The sequence below is a fragment of the Salmo salar genome, chromosome ssa18, assembly GCF_905237065.1.
Source record: "Salmo salar chromosome ssa18, Ssal_v3.1, whole genome shotgun sequence".
NCBI lineage: Eukaryota > Metazoa > Chordata > Actinopteri > Salmoniformes > Salmonidae > Salmo > Salmo salar.
Window position 1 is genome coordinate 23,392,579 of NC_059459.1, and position 25,431 is coordinate 23,418,009.

General features: G+C 40.7%; 3 protein-coding genes across 10 annotated transcripts in view; 2 read left to right on the top strand and 1 right to left on the bottom strand.

The window, feature by feature from the left end:
- LOC106577065 (regulator of G-protein signaling 7) overlaps positions 1-2,807 on the bottom strand; it is a 56,378-nt gene extending 53,571 nt beyond the window's left edge. Inside the window, exon 1 of the mRNA XM_045700894.1 lies at positions 2,717-2,807. The gene's annotated coding sequence lies outside the window, so the exon portion shown is untranslated. The remainder of the gene's footprint in view (positions 1-2,716) is intronic.
- Positions 2,067-5,382, top strand: LOC106577066 (ubiquitin-conjugating enzyme E2 D4). Its single transcript, XM_014154783.2, has 7 exons — positions 2,067-2,365; positions 3,476-3,539; positions 3,719-3,750; positions 4,101-4,178; positions 4,307-4,412; positions 4,629-4,722; positions 4,987-5,382. Exons 1-7 carry the CDS (start codon positions 2,342-2,344, stop codon positions 5,030-5,032), a joined length of 444 nt encoding a protein of 147 aa, XP_014010258.1. The 5' UTR covers positions 2,067-2,341; the 3' UTR covers positions 5,033-5,382.
- Positions 5,383-10,143: 4,761 nt separating this feature from the next.
- The window catches only part of LOC106577067 (protein bicaudal C homolog 1), an 85,024-nt gene continuing 69,736 nt past the window's right edge, over positions 10,144-25,431 (top strand). For 5 of the 8 annotated variants that reach the window (XM_045700895.1, XM_045700898.1, XM_045700899.1 and 2 more), the window contains exon 1: positions 10,145-10,578. In XM_045700895.1, the coding sequence (XP_045556851.1) occupies positions 10,386-10,578 (193 nt within the window). In that variant the 5' untranslated portion in view covers positions 10,145-10,385. Of the gene's footprint in view, positions 10,579-25,431 lie in introns of all 8 variants that reach the window. The other 3 variants (XM_045700900.1, XM_045700901.1, XM_014154784.2) reach the window with 2 other exon arrangements.

The window sequence follows — 25,431 nt, forward strand, 5'->3', positions numbered from 1 at the left end:
CAGTAAAGTAACTTTTGGATTACCCAAATCAAGTAACATAATCTGATTACTTTCAGTTAGTTTTGGATTACCTTCCCCTTATTAGTATTGATGCACCTGCGCTTCAATCTATGTAACATAATAACATTTGTCAGTCTGAGATAGAGATTTCAGTTTTTTGCATGGGCTGCATCTCAATGCAGCGCATCCACCTATGCGGCCTTCCCTATCTGCAGTGGAAAGTTGCAGAGCTACAGTGCTGTTTGTCAGACCAGGAGACACCTGAAAATCGGTCTTCTCACGAAAACGTCCGTAACTAACATGGCACTCTATAGAAAGATGAGACTCTCACGAACACGATGGTCTTCTCTATTTTGATTCATGACTTCCATAAGCCCCATGGGACTTGTCTGAAGTCCGTTTGAGCTACAAACTAATATGTGTCACGGGACTTGTCTGAAGGTACTGGTTTAAAAAAAATTATGGAAGTATGGAGGTAGTTTTGTGCCAACAAAAAAAGGGGTTAAATATGTGTAAAAAAAAAGATATCTATATATACATATCTATAAATATATATATATATATATATATATATATATATATATATCCTGAGCTTTCTTATATTTCTTAGATATAGGACAAACACTTCAAAACCTTGTTTCTTATGAGTTATACTTTTTTTGTATTTTTTTGCAATTTATAATTGTGTTATTAAGTGCATTTATGTGGGCTATAGTAGTAAAGGCCAAATCCAATATTTTATCAAATCATTTTCTTACATGTATTTTTTCTATACCTAAAGGGGTCCTAAAATTCAAAATCAAATAGCTAAATGATCCACAGTATGACCATCTTAAACAATTCCATATGCCAGTTTAGACGCCCCCCCCCCTTATGCACTTATGTACTTTTATTTAAGATGTCTATGTTTTTTAGAGGATGATACACAGTTCAGTCGTCACACAGTCAAGAACATTAGAGCCATCTGGTGGTTCAAGACAGAACACTGCCCAAACTAGTGCAACGATATCAGAATTACTGCTAGACAACATCCAGACATAGCTTTGGAATACTACACATGTGCCTTATTTGATTGATGCTTACAAATGCAGAGATCTAATGTAGTAGGCTAGCTCAGTTAGGAAAAATCTATGAGAATATCATTGTATCTAGTTGTGTGGAAAAGCCTCTCCTCAGAAGGTTGATGGTGCATTAATAAATATGATTGGCTGTTTGGTATTCGATATTAGCATTGTTCATGCCACGTCCAAATCATCCGAAAGTATTTCAAATTGATTGTGAAGCAAAAGTCAACAAAGTCACTTAAAGGTGATTTGAACAAAACGTTAGCATTTGGAAACAGTCCCAGCGAAACTAAACTAAAGCATAGATTGCTGTCATACCACAGAACAATGAAACAGATATTTCACTGAACGTATAAACGTGAAGCGTCCGCTTGGCTTTTCAACTCACTACAAAATATGGTAGTGAGAGGAAGACCCGTGGCAGACAGTGGGAGAAGATGGAACAAACTGGATTTTGGCAGACATTCTGCACATTTTCTCATTGATGAAACCTTTGATCTCAAAACAGTTTTCTGCCCCCAAAACTATCATCTGTTACGAACAGTGGATTACGTTTTGTAGACTTTGCCATTTGTTAAAGTTTCAAATTTAGTTGTTTAGAAGGCGTGGAAAGGCAAATTGAGTTATTGCACAAACACACATTACACAGTAGGCTAATTTATTCTCATTTGAAATAACAGGCTGTGGTCTATCTTGGTTTAGTTATAAAAAATATTTGGTCATATCTTGTCCATAGACTGGTTACAGGGTAAGGAAACCAATGTAATTTTGTAATTTGGGGTAGCTATCCCTTTACTATAATTTATGTTACGTTAATCTGTCCACGGGAGATTAGCAATGTGCCACAGACAAAACATTTATTATCGTAATCACTTTAACAGGCCGATGTTCAACGTAAAAACTCAAAACCCCAGAATGCACAGCAGTTTGAGTCCTCGCCAAAAGGGTAATGGTTAAAAAGGATACAGATTTTATCAAATTAACGTCAAAAGTAAACATTTGGGGGATTTTAACTAACCATTTTCGTAACCATAATGTAATTACCATAATCTCATACATTAATTCCCCAAACCTGCTGCGTAACACGATCTCCTAACTTGTTACCAAAAGTCAAATCTGACAAAAGATGTATCCCATCTAGTCAAAACTAACAAAAAGCGGAAACAAAAGAAATCGCAAATTTCTAGAAACAAATTTTTGTGAGCTGGGCAGAGATACAGGCACACAGCTGACAGCTTTCAGTGTTAACACCATACACCTAACGCAGGAGGGCTGACATGGCTTTGAAAAGAATACAGAAGGTGAGTGTGTCCATTAATTTTATAACGTCGTCATGTTCATAAACGGTTGGTCGATGTCCTGTCACAAAATTCCACGATAACATACTATAGCTAGCTAGCTAACTAATTTTAGCTTTGGACGTTAGCTGTGTCACAAAATTGCACGATAGCGTACTATAGTTAGCTAGCTCATTTTAGCTTTGGACATTAGCTGCGTAGCTATGTAACGTTAGCTAACTACCTACCTATCTAGCTAAACCATTGGCTACTTTGTCAACAATGGTTTAACTTGTCTGTTATTCCCCACCAAAGAAATACTCAATTTTCATCGCAGCAATAATGACAATTAAACGTTAACTGTTAATATTTTACCTTGTCAGGCTGGCAAATCAAAGCTTGCTAATGTTAGTAACGTTAATGCTACCTGTTGTTGGCTATTGGCCTACCAGCATAATCATCAGTCAATCAGTAACGTTAGCTAACTACGTTAACTAGTTATCGGTGTAACGTTAGCTAGGTAAGTTAATTGTATCGACGCCATAACTAGCTAGCTACTGTAGCTAGTTAGATACTCGTAAATTAGCTAACCAACTGGTCTGTTGGCTACTGTAACTTGTAAGCTAGTTGTGTTGCTGTTCTGGTTATTCCTGTCTGTCAATGAATAAAAACGCTTCTGGAATCCTCATCACCACGAGTGGGCTATTGTAGATATCTTTACTTGTTTTACTTTCAGTGTATATTTCAACAGAACATTGACGTTAATGCGCCTTTATATAATTCATGAAATTCAGCAGTAGCGAAATTCTAGATATATGGGGGTCAATTCCTAGTTATATATGTAGCTAGGTACCTTATTTATTTAACCAGGAAAAACCCATTTAGATACAGCGTCGCTTTTGCAAGGGAGATCTGGCCAAGAAAGCAGCAGCTGTCAATAAACATTACAACATGTAAAACATACAGCACAACATATCACCTAGCTAGCTACTTGAATTCGTATAAAGCCATATAGACCACAAGACTGACTTGTCAAAGTAGCTAACAACATTGTTGGGTAGACAATGCACTATTTGTATAGAATTTTCCCCTTATGCACAATTCATTGTGCTACATTTTTATTTTATTTTACAGGAACTACATGACTTGCAAAGGGACCCTCCTGCTCAATGCTCTGCCGGACCAGTTGGAGAGGACTGTATGTTTCACTAAAGCTTTTGTGGCCATCTCAAACTTAAATTAATGTAGAAATACAATTTGATGGAAATGAAGGGGTATTGACCTCAGTCAATTAATTCCTTTTGGCTCCATTTTGTATTTTATTATTGTCAATAATTATATGATTTGATGTGATCTAATGTCTCATCTTTCTTTTAGTGTTTCATTGGCAAGCCACAATCATGGGACCTGTAAGCCCTTTTCTAAATTCTCATTGTTTCTATATCTTTAGCAGACAATAGTGTCAATATTGTGTTTTCTGATGGAAGCTATTTATTCTGCTTTGATCCCATTGTTATAAGCGCAACCTTTTTGCACCAAAGGAACAAGTGTTAGTCTCCTTGTCTTACTATATAGCCTACTAGAACTGAGTTGCTTGGATGTGTGTCACCTCCAGTAAACCCCCATCACACTTCTGTTACTGTAAACAATGACAAGTATAGGGAGGGTGACTGTGGGCTTTAACATTCTATGGAGTATTGAGTGTCACTTTACGGTTCACAGCACTGTTTTAACAAGGAACCTTTCACCCCTCTTTTAGACTGACAGCCCATATCAGGGAGGAGTGTTCTTCCTCACCATCCACTTCCCAACAGACTATCCCTTCAAACCACCAAAGGTTAGAAACACCTCTTCAGCTCCTGTTACACAATATTCCCCTGGGTATAGAGTACCCTTTACCACATGCTGTATGTATGCCTGACTTTTTCAACAAAAAAAATCTCTCCATGTATTTTCTTTCCATAGGTAGCCTTCACAACAAAAATCTATCACCCAAACATAAACAGTAATGGTAGCATCTGTCTGGACATTCTGAGGTCACAGTGGTCCCCAGCACTTACAGTTTCAAAAGGTAAGACAAACTGGCTTACATGCGTGGGTTGTAAACCAACTTGTTTTTCTGTGCATCTTTACCCTCATGGAAGTTAGTTGAAAAATGCATCTCAAATGTTTGCCTGATTTTGTTCTCCAACTGTTAAGCTTGACAATATTGATAATGACAATATTATTGCTGGTGTACTTGCAAAATAAACTCATCCTGGTTATCCCTGCCTTTTTGTTCTTCCAGTTTTATTGTCCATATGCTCTTTGCTATGTGACCCAAACCCAGATGACCCTCTAGTCCCAGACATAGCACACATCTACAAGCAGGACAAAGAAAAGTAAGTTGACTCGCTCTCTCACACACACATGCACATCATTCTTCTTTTAGCAAGAAAAATATATGAACATGACATTCCTTTCATGTGTACACCATGTAGTCAATTATAGAATTAACATCTCTTCTGAAAGTAGACACTCCTACAAGATACTCTATCTACTATATAATGATATGGCTGCTTATAACAGACTGGCTGAGTGTAAGATTTGGATGTAAATTGCTCAATAAATCTTTGTTAAACCTGGTTTACATTTTATTTTTACAGGTACAACAGATTAGCAAGAGATTGGACTCAAAAGTATGCAATGTAAAGGACTGAAGTTTGAGACAACGGAAGAGCAAATTAACTTCATGGACACTTCTGAAAACAGTACTGTTGCCACACCTCATCCACACTGGTTCAAGAAGAAGTGTTGTATATGGGAAGCACCAAATTAACTGTTTTTATGCTTTGAAGTCATTATTTTCCTTTTGTTTGACGTTCCAAATGTTGTAACTTATTATTCAGTTATTTCTGAGATGACCCATAAAATAACAGACCAATTATGACTCCATCCCCTCTATCTTATAGGTTTTTTCTCCTTTTAGAGATTTTTATTGTATAGTATAAAGCTATACTGAATCTATTTTTATTATTTTGCATTAAAAAGTTAAACAAAAATAGATCCTGTCTTTATTGTTATTCTAGAGATGCCTATTTATTTTAGATCTGCACAAGTGCCTGGCAGTTTGGGCTAGGGCTTTTTCTGATTAGAGCAGTAGATTTCAGAAATTCTTGTCATTTTGTATTTCACCACTAGATGACAGCATTTACCACTTCTCACCTACTACACAGGAGCACGACTCAGTTGAATGCGAATTCGAATTAGGGCTATAATCTGGCAGGTTACTCCAATAGATTACACAGTTACCTTGTTTTTCTCAAATCTATAACTCCAGTTAATAGCATTTTTCATTTAAATTTCAGCTACGATCAGGTTTAATTATGACAGTGCGTTCTGACTTTTCAGATAGGATGTCTAGATGGAATATGGCTTTTGTCAAATTGACGTCAACAGCAGATTTTTGGGGAGGGTTGGTATTTTAGCTAACAGTAACCCTTTTCCTTACCAAAGTAATTCTCCAAACCTGCGATGTGAAGTCTATTAACCTGCTACATTAATTCTTCTAAAATTCTATTTTGACCAAAGCTGTATCCATCTAGACAAAACCACTAGTCCTATATAAGGATGACAGTTGACCCTATGAACATATAAATGTTTCAATTTCACATTAGAGGCAGCTCAAATGAAATTCTCCATTTAAGGCAGTTATCTCAGTGTATCAACTCTTACAGAAGTGGTTTTTGTGGAGTGGTGTTGGGCTATTGTGTAGTTTTCTTGTTACTGTATTGTTTCCGCAGGATGTGAATTGCTTGATCAATCTTTCTTAGAACTCAAATGCTTCCTCTGGCCCTTCTCGTACTATACGGTTAATTTACTGTATCTCATCAGTGCTATAGAGTGACATGGAATCGTTGCGTCATCAATAAAATACGCATAGTAATGAACTTAAGTAAATGTATTAAACCTAGTCAAATTAATAAAATAAACCTACCTACAGTGCATTTGAAAGTATTCAGACCTCTTGACTTTTTATGCATTTTGTTACATTACAGCCTAATTCTAAAATGGATTAAATTATTTATTTTCCTCATCAATCTACACCCAATACCCCATAATGACAAATCGAAAAGAGGTTTTTAGAAATGTTTGCAAATGTATTAAAAATAAAAAAACATACCTTATTTACATAAGTATTCAGACCCTTTGCCATGAGACTTGAAATTGATCTCAGGTGCATGCTGTTTCTACAACGTGATTGGAGTCCACCTGTGGTAAATTCAACTGATTGGATATGATTTAACAGCACGCACCTGTCTACATAAGGTCCCACAGTTGACAGTGCATGTCAGAGCAAACACCGAGCCAGGAAGGAATTATCCGTAGAGCTCCGAGACAGGATTGTGCCGAGGCACATCAATGGGGAAGGGTACCAAAAAATGTAAGGTTCCCAAGAACACGGTGGCTTCCATCATTCTTAAGTGGAAGAAGGTTGGAACCACCAAAACTCTCCCTAGAGCTGGCTGCCTGGCCAAAATGAGCAATCAGGGGAGAAGGGCCTTGGTCAGGGAAGTGACCAAGAACCCAATGGTCACTCTGACAGAGCTCCAGAGTTCCTCTGTGGAGACTGGGAGAACCTTCCAGAAGGACAACCATCTCTGCAGCACTCCACCAATCAGGCCTTTAAGGGAGAGTGGCCAGATGGAAGCCACTCCTCTGTAAAAGGCACATGACAGCCCACTTGGAGTTTGCCAAAAGGCACCTAAAGGACTCAAACCAGGAGAAACAAGATTCTCTGGTCTGACGAAACCAAGATTGAACTCTTTAGCTTGAATGCCAAGTGTAACGTCTGGAGGAAACCTGGCACCATCCCTACAGTGAAGCGTGGTGGCAGCAGCATGCTGTGGGGATGTTTTGCAGACTAGTCAGGATCGAGGGAAAGTTGAACAGAGCAAAGTACATTGCGATCCTTGATGAAAACCTGCTCCAGCGCGCTCAGGCCCTCAGACTGGGGTGAAGGTTCACCTTCCAACAGGACAATGACCCTATACACACAGCCAAGACAACGCAGGAGTGGCTTCGGGATAAGTTTGAAAAAATGTCAAAGACTCCAGCCACCCTAGTCATAGATTGTTCTCTCTGCTACCGCATGGCAAGCGGTACTGGTGCACCAAGTCTAGGTCCAAAAGGCTTCTTAACAGCTTCTAACCCCAAGCCATAAAACTCCTGAAAAGCTAATCAAAGGGCTACCCAGAGTCCTCTTTTACGCTGCTGCTACTCTCTGTTTATTATCTATGCATGGTCACTTTAACTCTACCTACATGTACATATTACCTCAATTACCTCGACTAACTAGTGCCCCCGCACATTGACTCTGTACTGGTACCCCCTTTATATAGCTTCGCTAATGTTATTTTACTGCTGCTGTTTAATTATTTGTTACTTTTATTTTCTTTCTTCTTTTACTTAACATGTTTTTCTTAACTTCTTAAAGCATTGTTTTTTAAGGGCTTGTAAGTATGCATTTCATTGGCATATGTGACAAATACAATTTGATTTGATTTGAATGTCCTTGAGTGGCCGAGCCAGAGCCTGGACCAATCAAACATCTCTGGAGAGACCTGAAAATAGCTGTGCAGCGACGCTCCCCAGCCAACCTGACAAAGCTTGAGAATATCTGCAGAGAAGAATGGGAGAAACTCCCCAAATACAGGTGTGCAAAGCTTGTAGCATCATACCCAAGAAGACTCAAGACTGTAATTGCTGCCAAAGGTGCTTCAACTAAATACTGAGTAAAAGGTCAGTACCGGTCAAAAGTTTGGACACACCTAATCATTCAAGGGTTTTTCTTTATTTTTACTATTTTCTACAATGTAGAATAATAGTGAAGACATCAAAACTATGAAATAACACCTATGGAATCATGTAGTAACCAAAAAAGTGTTAAACAAATCAAAATATATATATTATATTTGAGATTCTTCAAATAGCCACCTTTTGCCTTGATGACAGCTTTGCACACTTGGCATTCTCTCAACCAGCTTCATGAGGTAGTCACCTGGAATGCATTTTAATTAACAGCTGTGCCTTCTTAAAAGTTAAATTGTGGAATTTCTTTCCTTCTTAATGCATTTGAGCCAATCAGATGAGTCAATCACTTGTGTGACAAGGTAGGGTGGTATACAGAATATTTGGTAAAAGACCAAGCCCATATTATGACAAGAACAGCTCAAATAAGCAAAGATAAATGACAGTCCATCATTACTTTAAGACATGAAGGTCAGTCAATACAGAAAATTTCAATAACTTTGAACATTTCTTCAAATGCAATCGCAAAAACCGTCAAGCGCTATGATGAAATTGGCTCGCATAAGAACCGCCACAGGAATGGAAGACCCAGAGTTACCTCTGCTGCAGAGGATACATTCATTAGAGTTACCAGCCTCAGAAATTGCAGCCCAAATAAATGCTTCACAGAGTTCAAGTAACAGACACATCTCAACATCAACTGTTCAGAGGAGACTGTCGAATTGCTGCAAAGAAACCACTACAATAAGAAGAAGAGACTAGCTTGGGCCAAGAAACACGAGCAATGGACATTAGACCAGTTGAAATTTGTCCTTTGGTCTGGAGTCCAAATGGGAGATTTTTGGTTCCAACCACCATGTCTTTGTGAGACGAGGTGTTGGTGAACGGACTATCTCCGCATGTGTATTTCCCACCGTAAAGCAGGGAGGAGGAGGTGTTATGGTGTGGGTGCTTTTCTGGTGACACTGTCTGTGATTTATTTAGAATTCAAGGCACACTTAACCAGCATGGCTACCAAAGCATTCTGCAGCAATACGCCATCCCATCTGGTTTGGGCTTGGTGGGACTATCATTTGTTTTTCAACAGGACAATGACCCAACACACCTCCAGGCTGTGTAAAAGCTATTTTACCAAGAAGGACAATGATGGAGTGCTGCATGAGGTGACCTGACCTCCACAATCCCCCGACCTCAACCCAATTGAGATGGTTTGGGATGAGTCGGACCGCAGAGTGAAGGAAAAGCAGCCAACAAGTGCTCAGCATATGTGGGAACTCCTTCAAGACTGTTGGAAAAGCATTCCAGGTGAAGCTGGTTGAGAGAATGCCAAGAGTGTCCAAAGCTGTCATCAAGGCTATTTGAGGAATCTCAAATCTCAAATATATTTTTATTTGTTTAACACTTTTTTGTTTACTACATGATTCCATATGTGTTATTTCATAGTTTTGATGTCTTCACTTTTATTCTACAATGTAGAAAATAGTACAAATAAAGAAAAACCCTTGAATGAATAGGTGTTCTAAAACTTTTGACCGGTAGTGTATGTAAATGTGATATTACCGTTTTACATTTCTAAGAAATGTGAGAAAACAAATCTAAAACTATTTTTGCTTTGTCATTATGGGATATTGTGTGTAGATTGATGAGCGAAAAAAAACTATTTGTTGGTGTGCCCCTGGATATCCATGAATAAAAAAAAAAGAAATTGTGCCGTTTGGTTAATATAAGAAATGTTAAGTATATTTTTTAAACCAAATACTTTAGACTTTTACTCAAGTAGTATTTTACTGGCTGACTTTCACTTTTACTTGAGTCATTTCCTATTAAGGTATCATTACCTTTACTCAAGTATGACAATTTGGTACTTTTTCCACCACTGCCTATGCTGTTCATACATGATAGTCAATAATGATGATCTGAAAAGGGTTCATTTGGGCAAATGATGGGAAGGAATGCAATAAACTACATTGGGAGGAGTCCCACGTCTTCGAGTTGTGCCTGACACGTGAAACTTTTACTTGTGCTCTAGACTCAGAAAATAAACTGTGGATCAGACTATTTTTAGAGCGGTACTCTATGGGGACATCAGAGGGGGCTCGAGGAAACGGTAGAGGAATAAGTCACTGCGCAACAATGAGTCTGAACACAATTTCGAAGTGATAAATGTAGGGAAGTAGCTTTTACAATCCACAACTTGGTAGTTTACAATTAGTTCGAAACGCAGTGGCCACTGGAAACGTTTCTGCGCAGCGCAATGGCTGCCCAGTGCGACTCTTTGAGCGGATACTTGCAACAGTCCGACCAGGGCTCGAACAGCGAGCGCAGTACTGACTCCCCGGTCCCCGGCTCCGAGGATGACTTGAGCGGACCCCAAGCCTTACCAGACCCGGAGTGGACGGAGGAGAGATTTCGAGTGGACCGCAAGAAACTGGAAATCATGTTATTAGGTAGGCCTAAAGAAAAAATACAGATATATGGTGCTCTGTGTTGCTACATTTTAAAACTTTGACTACATTTTAAAACATTCCTTTGTTATGGGAATGGGAACTATGCCAACTGTATGCTTCCAAAAACAAAATTTCCCCCTTCATATAGTATTTGCTGTTTTTTTCCCATTAACATTCTTTGGCCCTATTTCGTGTCTGCCTTGTCCGGGAATGTGTAGGCCTGATGTTACTTTGTCGCTCGTTTACTTGTTTTTGATGTCTTCAGAGACTGTCCGGTTCAAAGAATTTTGGCCATAATTTGAAACATTTCTTTGTAGTTTCTTTTGATCACCGAAAGCAAATGACACATTGTGGTTCCCTCTGCTCGTTTGGCATTGAGATGTAATCAATGTCATGTATTTTTTTCTAGGATGGGCATAGTCTTCTGTAGAAAGTTGCCTCAATATTACATTCATTAAAACAAACGTTAGACACTGTACAATTGTTTATGCAAAACTAGTCATTCAATTCTGACTGAAGTCTCGGTCAGGTCACCTCACATACATCTATAATGTTTGTGCTATGGTCAGCAGTTGAGAAGCATGAACACGACTCGACCAATAGGAGTCGCTATGAGCACGTGTTATGGTCATCACTGAAGTTTTACGTTCTGATACCTCAATAGCTGAAAACACTTCTATCGATGAAACCAAACTATTTCCTGGTCATTGGTAACCTATAACGATGCAAAAGCCCACGTTGTTTATGGTTATTTAACCAAATTAAAAGTGTTTTAAGAATAATATTTTGTCAATATCTCATGTAGTCTGTATGTGCAGTACTGTACAAACCTATAGTCAATGATCTGTCTGAGATACAAAGCGTATTTGCATCCACTGTTTTCCAGATGGTGATAAAGTTGTATTCCCATTCGTAGCTACTACAGCACAATCTCTGTCACCGTCATGTCCGTGAACAGATAAACGACTGACATAAGTCCCTTGGAATGTAAAGGGTGAGATCCTCATCAGTTATTGCAAAACGCATCCTGTAGAAGAAGAAACCAGCGTTATGTAACTGAAGACTCTTTATCAATCCCACAGGAAGACCGTGAGTTGCCATCAGCTGGAGAAACAGCCTAACAAGGCCATAAAGGGAACATTAACAACAGGAGATAATAAACCCAATGAAAACAACCCATGGAAGCTGAGATATCATGCAAAACAAGGGGTTTCCTATTCAGCTTGACACGAGACAACCCATGTCTTTGTCTGTCTTGATGCTTCTTTCTCATCCTGTTGGATATCTACTCAGTGGGACACTGATTGATCTACTTTCCCTTGATAATCTTTTCTTTCATTACAGTACTCTTTTGATTATAATGAGTTAACCTCCGATGAATGTTGTTCCAAACTTCTCCTCCGTGTATGCCCAAGATAATCCAGATCTGTGTGGGTGGACATTATTATAAAAATGCCTGTTTAATTGGAGCACATTTATCAAACCTGCTCTGTAGTTCTGTGTTTTGAAGTTGAAGAAAAAACTGTTCTAGGTTTTCTGTCTGTCTTTCTCTCTCTTTCACCCACACGTCCAGCTCCTCATGGTTGTGGTCCTGTTGCTGCTGTGCTACTCTGCAGTCCTTAAAGCTCCATGTCATCCCTTCCTTTTCCAGGAAAACAACTTAACCAGAGGCCGTCCGTAAACTGAAGTCTCCTGGACATACTGTGTGTGTGTGCCTGCGCGTGTGTGGCAGAGACCATCTCTTTAACATGTTGTGTTCTAGTGGTTTCTATGATCATGGCAGGATTTCGCCATGTTAACATTCAGCCCGTGACATGATGCGAATATTACTATTTGTTTCGTCTGTGGTCAGTCGTTGGCCTTTCTCAATTGGGCAAAAGTCTGTGATCTCCTCGAGTCCTCCGTCCTCCGTGACCCGGTAAACCGATAAGTGGTGGCTATGAAGGAGAGTGTCAATTCGTTAATAGAGGAATGGAGGAGTTTGCTCCTCTCCCTCAATTGCCTCTTCAGGGGGAAGATGCTCAGGTGTATCCTACCACGGAAGAGTTTTGAAATCCCCCACACCCCCTTTGAAACAACTTGTTTTCTCGGATGAGAAATGCACACACATTTAAAAAAAGGATCCGTTTCTTATCATTTGATCTATAAAATGTCTAGCTCAACTAGCTCAACATTTTATATCACTTTACACAGGTACCTGGAGATTCCAGTTCTTTAAACGTCATTAGCCTAATGACATTCTAGTGGAGAAGGATAGTCCAATTTCATACAAGCGCATTTATTTCCACATTTCCTTTCTTCGCCTCCTCGATTTACCTTTGACCTTTTTCAAAAGGATGTGTGGAGAGGAGGGAGTATATGACATGAGGAATTAAGGAAATCCAATTGAGATTTAATTTAATTGAACCCTTATTTTACCAGGTAGGTTGCCTGAGAACACATTCTCATTTACAGCAATGACCTGGCGAATAGTTATAAGGGAGCAGAGGGGGGATGAATAAGCGAATTGGAAGATTCTCCCAGTGGTGAGTGATCGTGCAACCTCAACCATGAAACAGCATTAGACTTTAAAAAAAAAATCGACTTTCTCTATTCTGGAGTTGAAGGATGTACTCTATCCATATCATAGGGCTTGCAGACATTTTTTTAAGACATTCAGTCTTCATCAGTAGTAAGAGCATCCTTGTGTGGTTGTTTTTTTTAATGCATAATTAACCAATATACCGTATATTTAACTCCAAGCCTGTTTAGGATGCTTTGATTGGTCATTGCGTGTTACCGTCAGCGTTGTAAAATCTGTTTTCATTGGAGGAGAGGGCTTTGTTGATGTGGGACTCGGTGTCCTGAAGTGGACACAGCCCAGAGTTTGGCCGATAGTTAAATCATTGTGTGGGAACTTCAGTATATTTTCACTCCAGGTTTTATCAGCTGTGACGGTATCTCTGGCCTCCCTTGCTTGGAAACTTGTGTAACCTGCATTATGCAAAAGGGAAAGGTCCTACATAAAGCCTTGCTAATGTTAAAAGGTGCTTCAAATAACATTTCCTCCCATCTCAACTTCCACTATTGAGGAGAAGTTTTGGAAGACTTAATTTAGAGTGAAAAAACACCTGTTAGGAATGTGTGTAAGCTTTTATTTAGTGAAGTAATGAATCGTCCTATCTCAATAGCCAAATGTAGGCCTCCTCTTGGCTTGCATTGCAGTGTGACTTCTTTCCAAGCCTCCCTATAAAATCCATTAAGCCAGTATCCGGATGGTGTTGAAATATACAGTATGACAGATGAGCATCTATTTCCCATGCACAGTTGAAGTCGGAAGTTTACATACACTTAGGTTGTAGTCATCAAGCACAAATTTCTTGTTAACAAACTATAGTTTTGGCAAGTCGGGTAGGACATCTACTTTGTGCATGACACAAGTCATTTTTCCAACAATTGTTTACAGACAGATTATTTCACTTATAATTCACTGTATCACAATTCTAGTGGGTCAGAAGTTTACATACAGAAAGTTGACTGTGCCTTTAAACAGCTTGGAAAATTCCAGAAAATTATGTCATGGCTTTAGAAGCTTCTGATAGGCTAATAGACATAATTTGAGTCAATTGGAGGTGTACCTGTGGATCTATATCAAGGCCTACCTTCAATCTCAGTGTCTCTTTGCTTGACATCATGGGAAAATCAAAAGAAATCAGCTAAGACCTCAGAATTATTTTTGTAGACCTCCACAAGTCTGGTTCATCCTTGGGAGCAATTCCCAACGCCTGAAGGTACCACGTTCATCTGTACAAACAATAGTACGCAAGTATAAACACCATGGGACCACGCAGCCATCATACCGCTCAGGAAGGAGATGCGTTCTGTCTCCTAGAGATGAATGTACTTTTCTGCGAAAAGTGCAAATCAATCCCAGAACAACAGCAAAGGACCTTGTGAAGATGCTGGAGGAAACGGGTACAAAAGTATCTATATCCACAGTAAAACGAGTCCTATATTGACATAACCTGAAAGGCCGCTCAGCAAGGAAGAAGCCATTGCTACAAAACCGCTATAAAAAAGCCAGGCTACGGTTTGCAACTGCCCATGGGGACAAAGATTGTACTTTTTGAAGAAATGTCCTCTGGTCTAATGATACAAAAATAGAACTGTTTGGTCATAATGACCATCGTTATGTTGGGAGGAAAAAGGGGGATGCTTGCAAGCCGAGGAACACCATCCCAACCGTGAAGCACGGGGGTGGCAGCATCATGTTGTGGGGGTGCTTTGCTGCAGGAGGGACTGGTGCACTTCACAAAATAGATGGCATCATGAGGGAGGAAAATTATGTGGATTTTTTGAAGCAACATCTCAAGACAATTGAAGTTAAAGCTTGGTCGCAAATGGGTCTTCCAAATGGACAATGATCCCAAGCATACTTCCAAAGTTGCGGCAAAATGGCATAAGGACAACAAGTCAAGGTATTGGAGTGACCATCACAAAGCCCTGACCTCAATCCTATAGAAAATTTGTCGGCAGAACTGAAAAAGCGTGTGCGAGCATGTAGGCCTACAAACCTGACTCAGTTACACCAGCTCTGTCAGGAGGAATGGGCCAAAATTCACCCAACTTATTGTGGGAAGCTTGTGGAAGGCTACCCGAAACGTTTGACCCAAGTTAAACAATTTAAAGGCAATTCTACCAAATACTAGTTGTGTGGATGTAAACTTTTGACCCACTGGGAATGTGATGAAAGAAATAAAAGCTGAAATAAATTATTATTCTGGCATTTTGTAAGACTTGGGCATGGTAGGTGAGGAATCAAACGCAGGAAGCAGCGATACAGGGTAATGGCTTTTAATGAGCCCAACGGCGAAAACAGAAGCCACCCCAAACAGCAATCAGAGCGCACACAAAACAAAGTGCCCCAAACACGGGGACAAACACAGTCGGCGCAAAACCACGCACTAGCACAAAAACACAATCAGTGTGTACACAAGCAACACATACAGAGAAACAATCCCGCACAAAGAGCAGGCGGGCCTACTGGCTAATATAGCCCCGCTTATCAACCCAACACAGAACAGGTGCAAACAGTAACAGAAAGGGGGGAAAACAAAAGGAATCAGTGGCAGCTAGTAGGCCGGTGACGACGACCGCCGAGCGCCACCCAAGCAGGAGGGGGCGCCACCTTCGGTGGGAGTCGTGACACATTTCACATTCTTCAAATAAAGTGGTGATCCTAACTGACCTAAGACAGGGAATTTTTACTAGGATTAAATGTCAGGAATTGTGAAAAAATGAGTTTAAATGTATTTGACTAAGGTGTATGTAAACTTCCGAATTCAACTGTATGTCAATATTCTCCAACACTCACACAGATCTGCTCTATCGGTCAAAGGTCTGTTTTTACTATCAGACACATCATCTCCTATGACGTGTAGTGTAAGTGGGGCTGAGGATACAATCGTTTTTATAGTGTCCTCTGTTTTGTCTGTTTCCCCTGCTGTTTGTTTCAGAGGCTTTGAGCTGAAGAAAGTGTGTAAGATTTGAAGTTGGAGGAGAAAAGGGTTCTTGTCTGAGAGAAACACAGTTGGTACATTAGAAACATCATGATGACTACACCGTACATCACCACATTAGAAGGCTATATCCACTAACACTCACTTTGTTTGGCACAGTTCCTTTCTGGAGCAATATGGACATAATGAGCTGAATAGAAATGGTAATACAAACCCCACGTGCAGTGCCTCCGTTGCAGATTATCACAATTTGTTTTGGTGCCCTACTTCTAAATTAAATGACATGGTCAAATTGAAATGTCTTGAATTGGCAGTCAATGGATGACCAGTTTTAAGTCAGTTAATGATTTTAAGTCTGTAAATGGTTGCAAAAATCTCTCAGTAACTGTCTGCATACCTCAAGTTCTTGTGTGTTGTTGGTGCAGGAGGAAAACTTGAATGTAGTGTAAACTTCTTTATGGTTCTCTGGTCACATAAACTACCAATCTCATAAGAATGAGTTGTTTTATTCACTAAAGTGTGGGAAAACATTTCCTCTTAGTCATATATTCCAAATCAAATGTGTGTGAATATGTCCATGTATGTGTAGTTTCCATAGTTACAAGCAAGGTAAACAGATGTGTATTTGGCATGTGATTTGGAGACTCAATTGGCCTTTGTTTATTGGGGTTACTGTTTTCCTAACAACATTTTATTGCTAATTTGAAGTTAAGTGAAATCTTTGTACAGACTTCTGGTGGCCTACAGTATACAGACTATATGCTAGCTGACTAACTACACTCCCCCCTAATTAAATTAATAATTTTCTTGATTCTAACATTTTGTTTCCCTCCCATAACCCTCTACCAGACAGTTATTGGGTAGCTGTATCTTGGCCTTGAGGTGTAAAAGCGCTCCTCGAAAACAAATAGTAAACGTGCAGTTTTGCAGCTACCTTGTAGTCTGCAGGTTTACTTCAGTATTCTCATGCATCCTAAACAAACGGCATTAGCTAACCGTACAATGTCACCAAGTAGGCTATGCCTTGCCACATTATACACTCTGTCCCCCAGTAGGGATGGAACTGAGTACATTGAAGGCAATGTAAAACTGATCCTGTATGGAAAGAAGCAGACTCACAAAATGGGTCGAAAAGCAGAAAAAGGGTCTTCTCTCTGCGGCACGTCCACATTCTGTCCTGAAATAGTGTGTGGGTATAGGCCCCCATCCTCGTCTTCCTCCTGGGTGCTGAGTAAGAGCTCCAGACAGGAAGTGAGTGTTGTGTGGGGGAATGTGCTGCAGGCACCACTCTCTACTGTAGGAGAACACAGGACTGTTTCAACCTCCAGAACCACGTATTGTTAGACCTTGAAAGGGTTCATATCCACAGTCCATAGTCATACTTTTAAACTAATGGGCTGTTTTAAGTGGTGTTTACTGAGGACATTACAGGGACTCATCATGGGGGAGCTCAAAGTATGTCAAGTATGTGGTGTAAACCTGAAAATACTTTGGTAGAATGTTACTCAAATGTTTTTTCTATTGGAGCTTTAACATCTCTCTGTACTCTGCTCCTCAACATCATTGCAAGCAGACATTATGCCAAAACAGTATGTGATAAAGTGTTTGTGCCTTTTGTATACTGTAGCTCCCCTCTCTGTATCCTGTAGCTCTCCTCTCTGTATCCTGTAGCTCCCCTCTCTGTATCCTGTAGCTCCCCTCTCTGTATCCTGTAGCTCCCCTCTCTGTATCCTGTAGCTCTCCTCTCTGTATCCTGTAGCTCTCCTCTCTGTATCCTGTAGCTCCCCTCTCTGTATCCTGTAGCTCCCCTCTCTGTATCCTGTAGCTCCCCTCTCTGTATCCTGTAGCTCTCCTCTCTGTATCCTGTAGCTCTCCTCTCTGTATCCTGTAGCTCCCCTCTCTGTATCCTGTAGCTCCCCTCTCTGTATCCTGTAGCTCTCCTCTCTGTATCCTGTAGCTCTCCTCTCTGTATCCTGTAGCTCTCCTCTCTGTATCCTGTAGCTCGCCTCTCTGTATCCTGTAGCTCCCCTCTCTGTATCCTGTAGCTCTCCTCTCTGTATCCTGTAGCTCTCCTCTCTGTATCCTGTAGCTCTCCTCTCTGTATCCTGTAGCTCTCCTCTCTGTATCCTGTAGCTCCCCTCTCTGTATCCTGTAGCTCCCCTCTCTGTATCCTGTAGCTCCCCTCTCTGTATCCTGTAGCTCTCCTCTCTGTATCCTGTAGCTCCCCTCTCTGTATCCTGTAGCTCCCCTCTCTGTATCCTGTAGCTCCCCTCTCTGTATACTGTAGCTCTCCTCTCTGTATCCTGTAGCTCTCCACTCTGTATCCTGTAGCTCTCCTCTCTGTATCCTGTAGCTCTCCTCTCTGTATCCTGTAGCTCCCCTCTCTGTATACTGTAGCTCCCCTCTCTTCCAACCTTTTCTGGAACATGCTGATACAATTTAACAATTATATTCAACCTTGCTTACACGTTGAATTCCTTCATCCCAAGCATGATGAAGTGTTCAGGAGCTCTAATATAATTGAGGTCTTTTCTTGTGGTAAAACCTGCATTTCATTACTCGAAAATAAAACCTGGAATCATATTTCAACGGTCCGACTTGACTCAAGCTCTCTGACCCGTTTCTCTGCTTCTGAAACTGTGAAATTAATACCTTTCTTTTTTTACCTCACCTAGAGCTCTTTTTCTTCTGCACCTTTAAAGTGCAGATTTACATTCTGGCTGGTTTGCGGCTGCTATAATTGGACTTTTTTGAACTACCACTCTCTCCCCTTTGAGTGTTGTGTTTATCTTAAGAGGACCTCGGTTCGTGGTTAGTTGTTCTTTCTCTTCATTCAACATTTAGTACAACCTGCTTTTTCTCCACATGCCCTGATTGGAGAGAGTGCTCTTGGTTGGTGGACCTGGTCCTGGCTGTTGCTAGAATTTTCTTCAATGGGATAAAGGAAAAAGGAAAGAAAGGGAACAGAAACGTTATGTTTAGTTTGATGGAGAGGGCTTGACGGTGGTCATTTCAAAAAGGCCCTAATTGAGTTACTTTGTTGATTTGGATGTGTCAGTGTGGACTGTGGATGCCGTTCGTCAAAGTCATCAAGGAATGAATTCCTACGCATTCAGATAACAAAACAAAATACGTGTAGATGAAAGATGGTTATTTATGTGAGTGAATTTGGTATATGAATTCTACTGTAGGCTATTAGCTGTGTTTAGGGTACTATGGCTCCGTCTGTTTTAGTGAAACAGACTTCTCCAGCCCCTCTGGAGTAGGTTCTTACGCTACATACCAGGTACAAGGGGAATGCTTAGGTTGTGAAATGTTTCTGGCAAGTTTGCAACAACTCACCCACAATTCACCAATGGGGGGAGATGGGTAGACACCCAGAATGTGATAAAGCATCATTCCTGCACCTCATTCTAATGCGTCTACTTAGCAAGTAAACCGACAGGATGACTCAGTGATGATAAATTAGTTTGTCTGGGTCTCCTATTTGTTTGTTATTTGACTTGGATTTTTAGTTAGAAAAAGGACCAATTTGTTAAGTGTGTTTTATACTTAACTGTTAATGTGGTATGTCTTAAACTGTCTAGTGTTTTATGGATTGTGAGTTGTGTAAGCTTTCTGTATCATATTTTATTTTCTAGGGCCCGTATCCACAAAGCATCTCAGAGTAGGAGTGCTGATCTAGGATCAGTTTTGCCTTTTAGATCATAATGAGTAAGATGGTATGGACAGATCCTAGATTAGCATTCCTACCCTGAGGCGCTTTGTGAATACGGGCCCAGTACTGGCAGTCTGTCAACTCCACTGCAACATTACACATCTGGGAGTTTGTTTATTCATTTATTATTTCACAGTTGCCTGGCAACTGCACATGCCTTTTTCTCCTGTGAAAGAAGTCTTTCGGAGACGACATCAGACTGTGTTCTGGACAGGAACACAAGAATAAGGGTTGTTTGAGCTGTTGCCTTTCTAACAGCTGTTGCCTTTCTTACAAAGTGCATAAGTGATTACGAATTTAAGAGGTCCCACAAAAGCAGACGAAATAACAAATATGGAGGGCTTAAAAGAAATTGGCATGGCCATGGATGTAATGGTTATACTCTGAGTCTCTCCAACATTTGGCCAGCAGCAGTGACCGGAGGTTGTTGACAACTTGTCTGGCTGTAGCTACTACTTCCTGGGTCCTTCCGTCCTTACTGGTTTAGATACGATTGTGTGGATAGTGCGGGAGTCGAGAGCTACTCAGGAACTGAAGTTTAGTGAATGGATGCTAACCTGTGTGATGGTTTGCCAGAGGACCACATAGAGGAAGACTCAATAGTGCTCTGTCCGTATCTGTTTTCTCAAGTGCTGCCAGCAACTTGTCTGTTGAAAGGTGATATACTGGATGGAAACATCACAGCTTTCATCCTGCTCATTTAGAGTTGATTTATTTAAACAGGCTTGTCAATGAAAAATAATGTTTTTGGCAGAAATCGTTAGTGTTAAACACATCCTTCTGTTTATCGTCTAAACATTCCAGTGGTCCTCTCTTATAGAGCTAGATCAATCTTAAACCTTTTTTGCCGCCCACTGTCGTACCATTTCTCAGAGAGATTGATGGGGATGGCAAGATTCAAGAGGCATAGTATTGCGTGCAGCACAGTTCTAAATGGTGAATGATTTCACCAAACTTGTCTTAAGCAATAACTCAAGTGGTGCGTGCGCGGTTTGGGCATGCATGCAGATGGTGTGTGTGTGTTTTTTTTTTTAAAGACTCTCCCGTGTGTACTGTCATTTCCATGTTGAATCAGCTGAGAGGTGCTGACGCTCATAGTGTTCTGCTTGAGAGCATCTGGTGGGTGGAGAAACATGGTAAGAACATCCTGCTCTCGCTATATTCCACTCCATTCTTTCTGGGAGTGGTTAGTAGTTCATTCAGACATGTCCTAAGGGGCTATTTCACACAGCTGGTCTAAGGACTTAAAGCCAGCTAACTTTCACAAGTACATGCAAGAGAGTTTGGACAGACATTTTGGAAACCTGAAATTTGGACAGCGGTTCAAAACAAAAACAATTTGGCTACAGCCTTAGGCAGTCCCACCTCGGTTTTTATATGCTGACAGTGATTTCCTTGTCTCTGTGATATATTGTCTGTTGGTAATTTAACCACCATAAGCATTTATCTTGTATTAATTTACAACGGTCCTTCTCTTTTCTCGTTTTAAACCAGTGATTACTGGTTACCGTTTTAAACCAGTGATTACTGGTCAGAGTATATTTTCCTGTTTGTGTCAGAGAAAAGATAGTTTAATGTGTTTTGCTTTAGTTCTAATGTCCATAAACATACTGTGAGTACCAAAGCCTTGCTCTAGAGTAGAGGTCGACCGATTATGATTTTTCAACGCTGATACCGATTATTGGAGGACCAAAAAAAAGCCGATACTGATTTTTTTTTTTTTTTTTTGTAATAATGACAATTACAATAGTACTAAATGAACACTTATTTTAACTTAATATAATACATCAATAAAATCAATTTAGCCTCAAATAAATAATGAAACATGTTCAATTTGGTTTAAATAATGCAAAAACAAAGTGTTGGAGAAGAAAGTAAAAGTGCAATATGTGCCATGTAAGAAAGCTAACGTTTAAGTTCCTTGCTCAGAACATGAGAACATATGAAAGCTGGTGGTTCCTTTTAACATGAGTCTACAATATTCCCAGGTAAGAAGTTTTAGGTTGTAGTTATTATAGGAATTATAGGGCTATTTCTCTCTATACGATTTGTATTTCATATACCTTTGACTATTGGATGTCTTTATAGGCACTTTAGTATTGCCAGTGTAACAGTATAGCTTCCGTCCCTCTCCTCGCTCCTACCTGGGCACGAACCAGGAACACATCGACAACAGCCACCCTCGAAGCAGCATTACCCATGCAGAGCAAGGGGAACAACTACTCCAAGTCTCAGAGCGAGTGACGTTTGAAACGCTATTAGCGTGCACCCCGCTAACTAGCTAGCCATTTCATATCAGTTACACCAGCCTAATCTTGGGAGTTGATAGCCTTGAAGTCATAAACAGCGCAATGCTTGAAACATTGCAAAGAGCTGCTGGCAAAACGCACGAAAGTGCTGTTTGAATGAATGCTTACAAGCCTGCTGGTGCCTACCACCGCTCAGTCAGACTGCTCTATCAAATATCAAATCATAGACTTAATTATAATATAATAAACACACAGAAATACGAGCCTTAGGTCATTAATATGGTCAAATCCGGAAACTATCATCTCGAAAACAAAACGTTTATTCTTTCAGTGAAATATGGAACCATTCCGTATTTTATCTAACGGGTGGCATCCCTAAGTCTAAATATTCCTGCTACATTGCACAACCTTCAATGTTATGTCATAATTATGTACAATTCTGGCAAATTAGTTCGCAACGTGCCAGGCGGCCCAAACTGTTGCATATACCCTGACTCTGCGTGCAATGAACGCAAGAGAAGTGACACAATTTCACCTGGTTAATAATGCCTGCTAACCTGGATTTCTTTTAGCTAAATATGCAGGTTTAAAAATATATACTTCTGTGTATTGATTTTAAGAAAGGCATTGATGTTTATGGTTAGGTACAGTCGTGCCACGATTGTGCTTTTTTCGCAAATGCGCTTTTGTTAAATCATCCCCCGTTTGGTTGGCTGTCTCTGTTAGGAAGAAATAGTCTTCACACAGTTCTCAAGGAGCCAGGCGGCCCAAACTGCTGCATATACCCTGACTCTGTTGCAAGAGGTGACACATTTCCCTAGTTAAAAGAAATTCATGTTAGCAGGCAATATTAACTAAATATGCAGGTTTAAAAATATATACTTGTGTATTGATTTTAAGAAAGACATTGATGTTTATGGTTAGGTACACGTTGGAGCAATGACAGTCCTTTTTCGCGAATGCGCACCGATTATATACAACGCAGGACAGGCTAGATAAACTAGTAATATCACCAACCATGTGTAGTTAACTAGTGATTATGATTGATTGATTGTTTTTTATAAGATAAGTTTAATGCTAGCTAGCAACTTACCTTGGCTTCTTAATGCATTTGCGTAACAGGCAGGCTCCTCGTGGAGTGCAATGTAAAGCAGGTGGTTAGAGCATTGGACGAGTTAACCGTAAGGTTGCAAGATTGAATCCCCGAGCTGACAAGGTAAAAATCTGTCGTTCTGCCCCTGAACAAGGCAGTTAACCCATCGTTCCTAGGACGTCATTGAAAATAAGAATGTGTTCTTAACTGACTTGCCTAGTTAAATAAAGGTGTAAAGAAATAATACAGATTACCGATTGTTATGAAAACTTGAAATCGGCCCTAATTAATCGGCCATTCCGATTAATCGGTCGACCTCTACTCTAGAGTCTAATGTCCTAAGAGCTCTGTGCTTAAGTCACTCTGTAACTGCTGCCCCACCAGGATTTGTCTCGCCAGGCATAGTGATTTAGAGATTTAGATGGTGCCTTTGGTTTTCCTCACTTTTCATGCTCCAAAAAACATAATCTAAATCCTTAGATTTTTTTGTATATAAGGTTCTAGACATCAGAAGAGCGATTACTCACCTCGAACTGGACAAGGATTATTATTTTTATTTTTTATGAGTCGTACGCGAAGGATATACTGCTCATCCCGGACCAGCCCAAATCTTGGTCATTCGCATGCAGAGGAGACGCCGTTGCAGAGGTCGTTGAGCCATATGCCTGGCAAGACTGTCGCTGAGTGGATAATTGGCCTTTACCCTCCGTTCTGTGGCGCAATCTCTAATATTAAGGAAGTCTTGTGGTTTTGCCCGCCTGAGTTAGAATACTTCATCAAAAGTCGTAGACCACACTATCTACCGAGAGAGTTTTCATCTATATTCTTCGTAGCTGTCTATTTATCACAGGAAGTACCAGTGACCCGCTCAATACGGAAGTGGTCACATGAGGCAGATGCTAAGCTATAGAACTTTTCGCTAGCACAGACTGGAATATGTTCCGGGATTCATCCAATGGCATTGAGGAGTATACCACATTGGCTTTATTAATAAGTGCATCGACGACGTCATACCCACAGTGACTGTAAGTACAGTACATATCCCAACCACTAGCCATGGATTACAGAAAACATCCCCGATGACCTAAAGGCTAAAGCTTCCATGTTCAAGGAGCAGGACACTAATCCGGACGCTTATAAGAAATCACACTACACCCTCGGACAAACCATTAAACAGGCAAAGCATCAATACAGGACTAAGATTGAATCCTACTACACTGGCTCTGACTCTCATCCGTATTGGCAGAGTTTGCAAACTATCACTGATTACAAAGGGAAACCAAGCCGTGAGCTGCCCAGTGAAGCAAGCCTACCAGACAAGCGAAATGCCTTCTATGCTCACTTCGAGACAAGCAACACTGAACTATGCATGAGAGCACCAGCTGTTCTGGGCGATTGTGTGATAACTCTCTCCATAGCCGATATGAGTAAGACCTTTAAACAAGTTAACATTCACAAGGCCAAACGGATTACCAGGACACGTACTCAGAGCATGCTCTAACCAGCTGGCAAGTGTCTTCACTGAAATGTTCAACCTCTCCCTGACCCAGTCTGCAATACCTACATGTTTCAATCAGACCACCATAGTCCCTGTGCCCAAGAATGCCAAGGTAACCTGCCTAAATGACTACTGCCCCGTAGCACTCACATCTGTAGCCATGAAATGCTTGGAAAGGCTGGTCATGGCTCACATCAACACCATCATCCCAGAAACCCTGGACCCATTCCAATTCGCATACCGCCCCATCAGATCTACAGATGACACAATCTCTATTGCAGTCCACACTGCCTTTCCCCACCTGGACAAAAGGAACACCTACGTGAGAATGCTGTTCATTGACTACAGCTCACTGTTCAACACCATAGCTTAGTGATGAGCTTGGAGGGCACTAAGGACCCTGGGATTGAACACCTCCCTCTGCAGCTGGATCCTGGACTTCCTGACGGGCCACCCCCATGTGGTGAGGGTAGGCAACAGCACATCCACCACGCTGACCCTCAACACAGGCGCCCCTCTGGGTTGCGTGCTCAGTCCCCTCCTGTACTCCCTGTTCACCCACTACTGTGTGGCCACGCACGACTCCAACACCATCATTAAGTTTGCAGAGAACACGATCGATGACGATGAGACAGCCTACAGGGAGGAGGTCAGGTCAGAGACCTGGCAGTGAGGTGCCAGGACATCAACCTCTCCCTCAATGTGAGCAAGACAAAGGAGCTGATTGTGGACTATAGGGGGTGGCCCGTCAGGAAGACCAGGACCCAGATGCACAGGGCGGGGTCAAGAGCTTAATG

Coding starts and splice junctions, on each gene's coding strand:
- LOC106577066 (XM_014154783.2), top strand. CDS start 2,342: ATGGCTTTGAAAAGAATACAGAAG. Junction 2,366..3,475: donor CTTTGAAAAGAATACAGAAG/GTGAGTGTGTCC, acceptor TTTATTTTACAG/GAACTACATGACTTGCAAAG. Junction 3,540..3,718: donor CGGACCAGTTGGAGAGGACT/GTATGTTTCACT, acceptor TCTTTCTTTTAG/TGTTTCATTGGCAAGCCACA.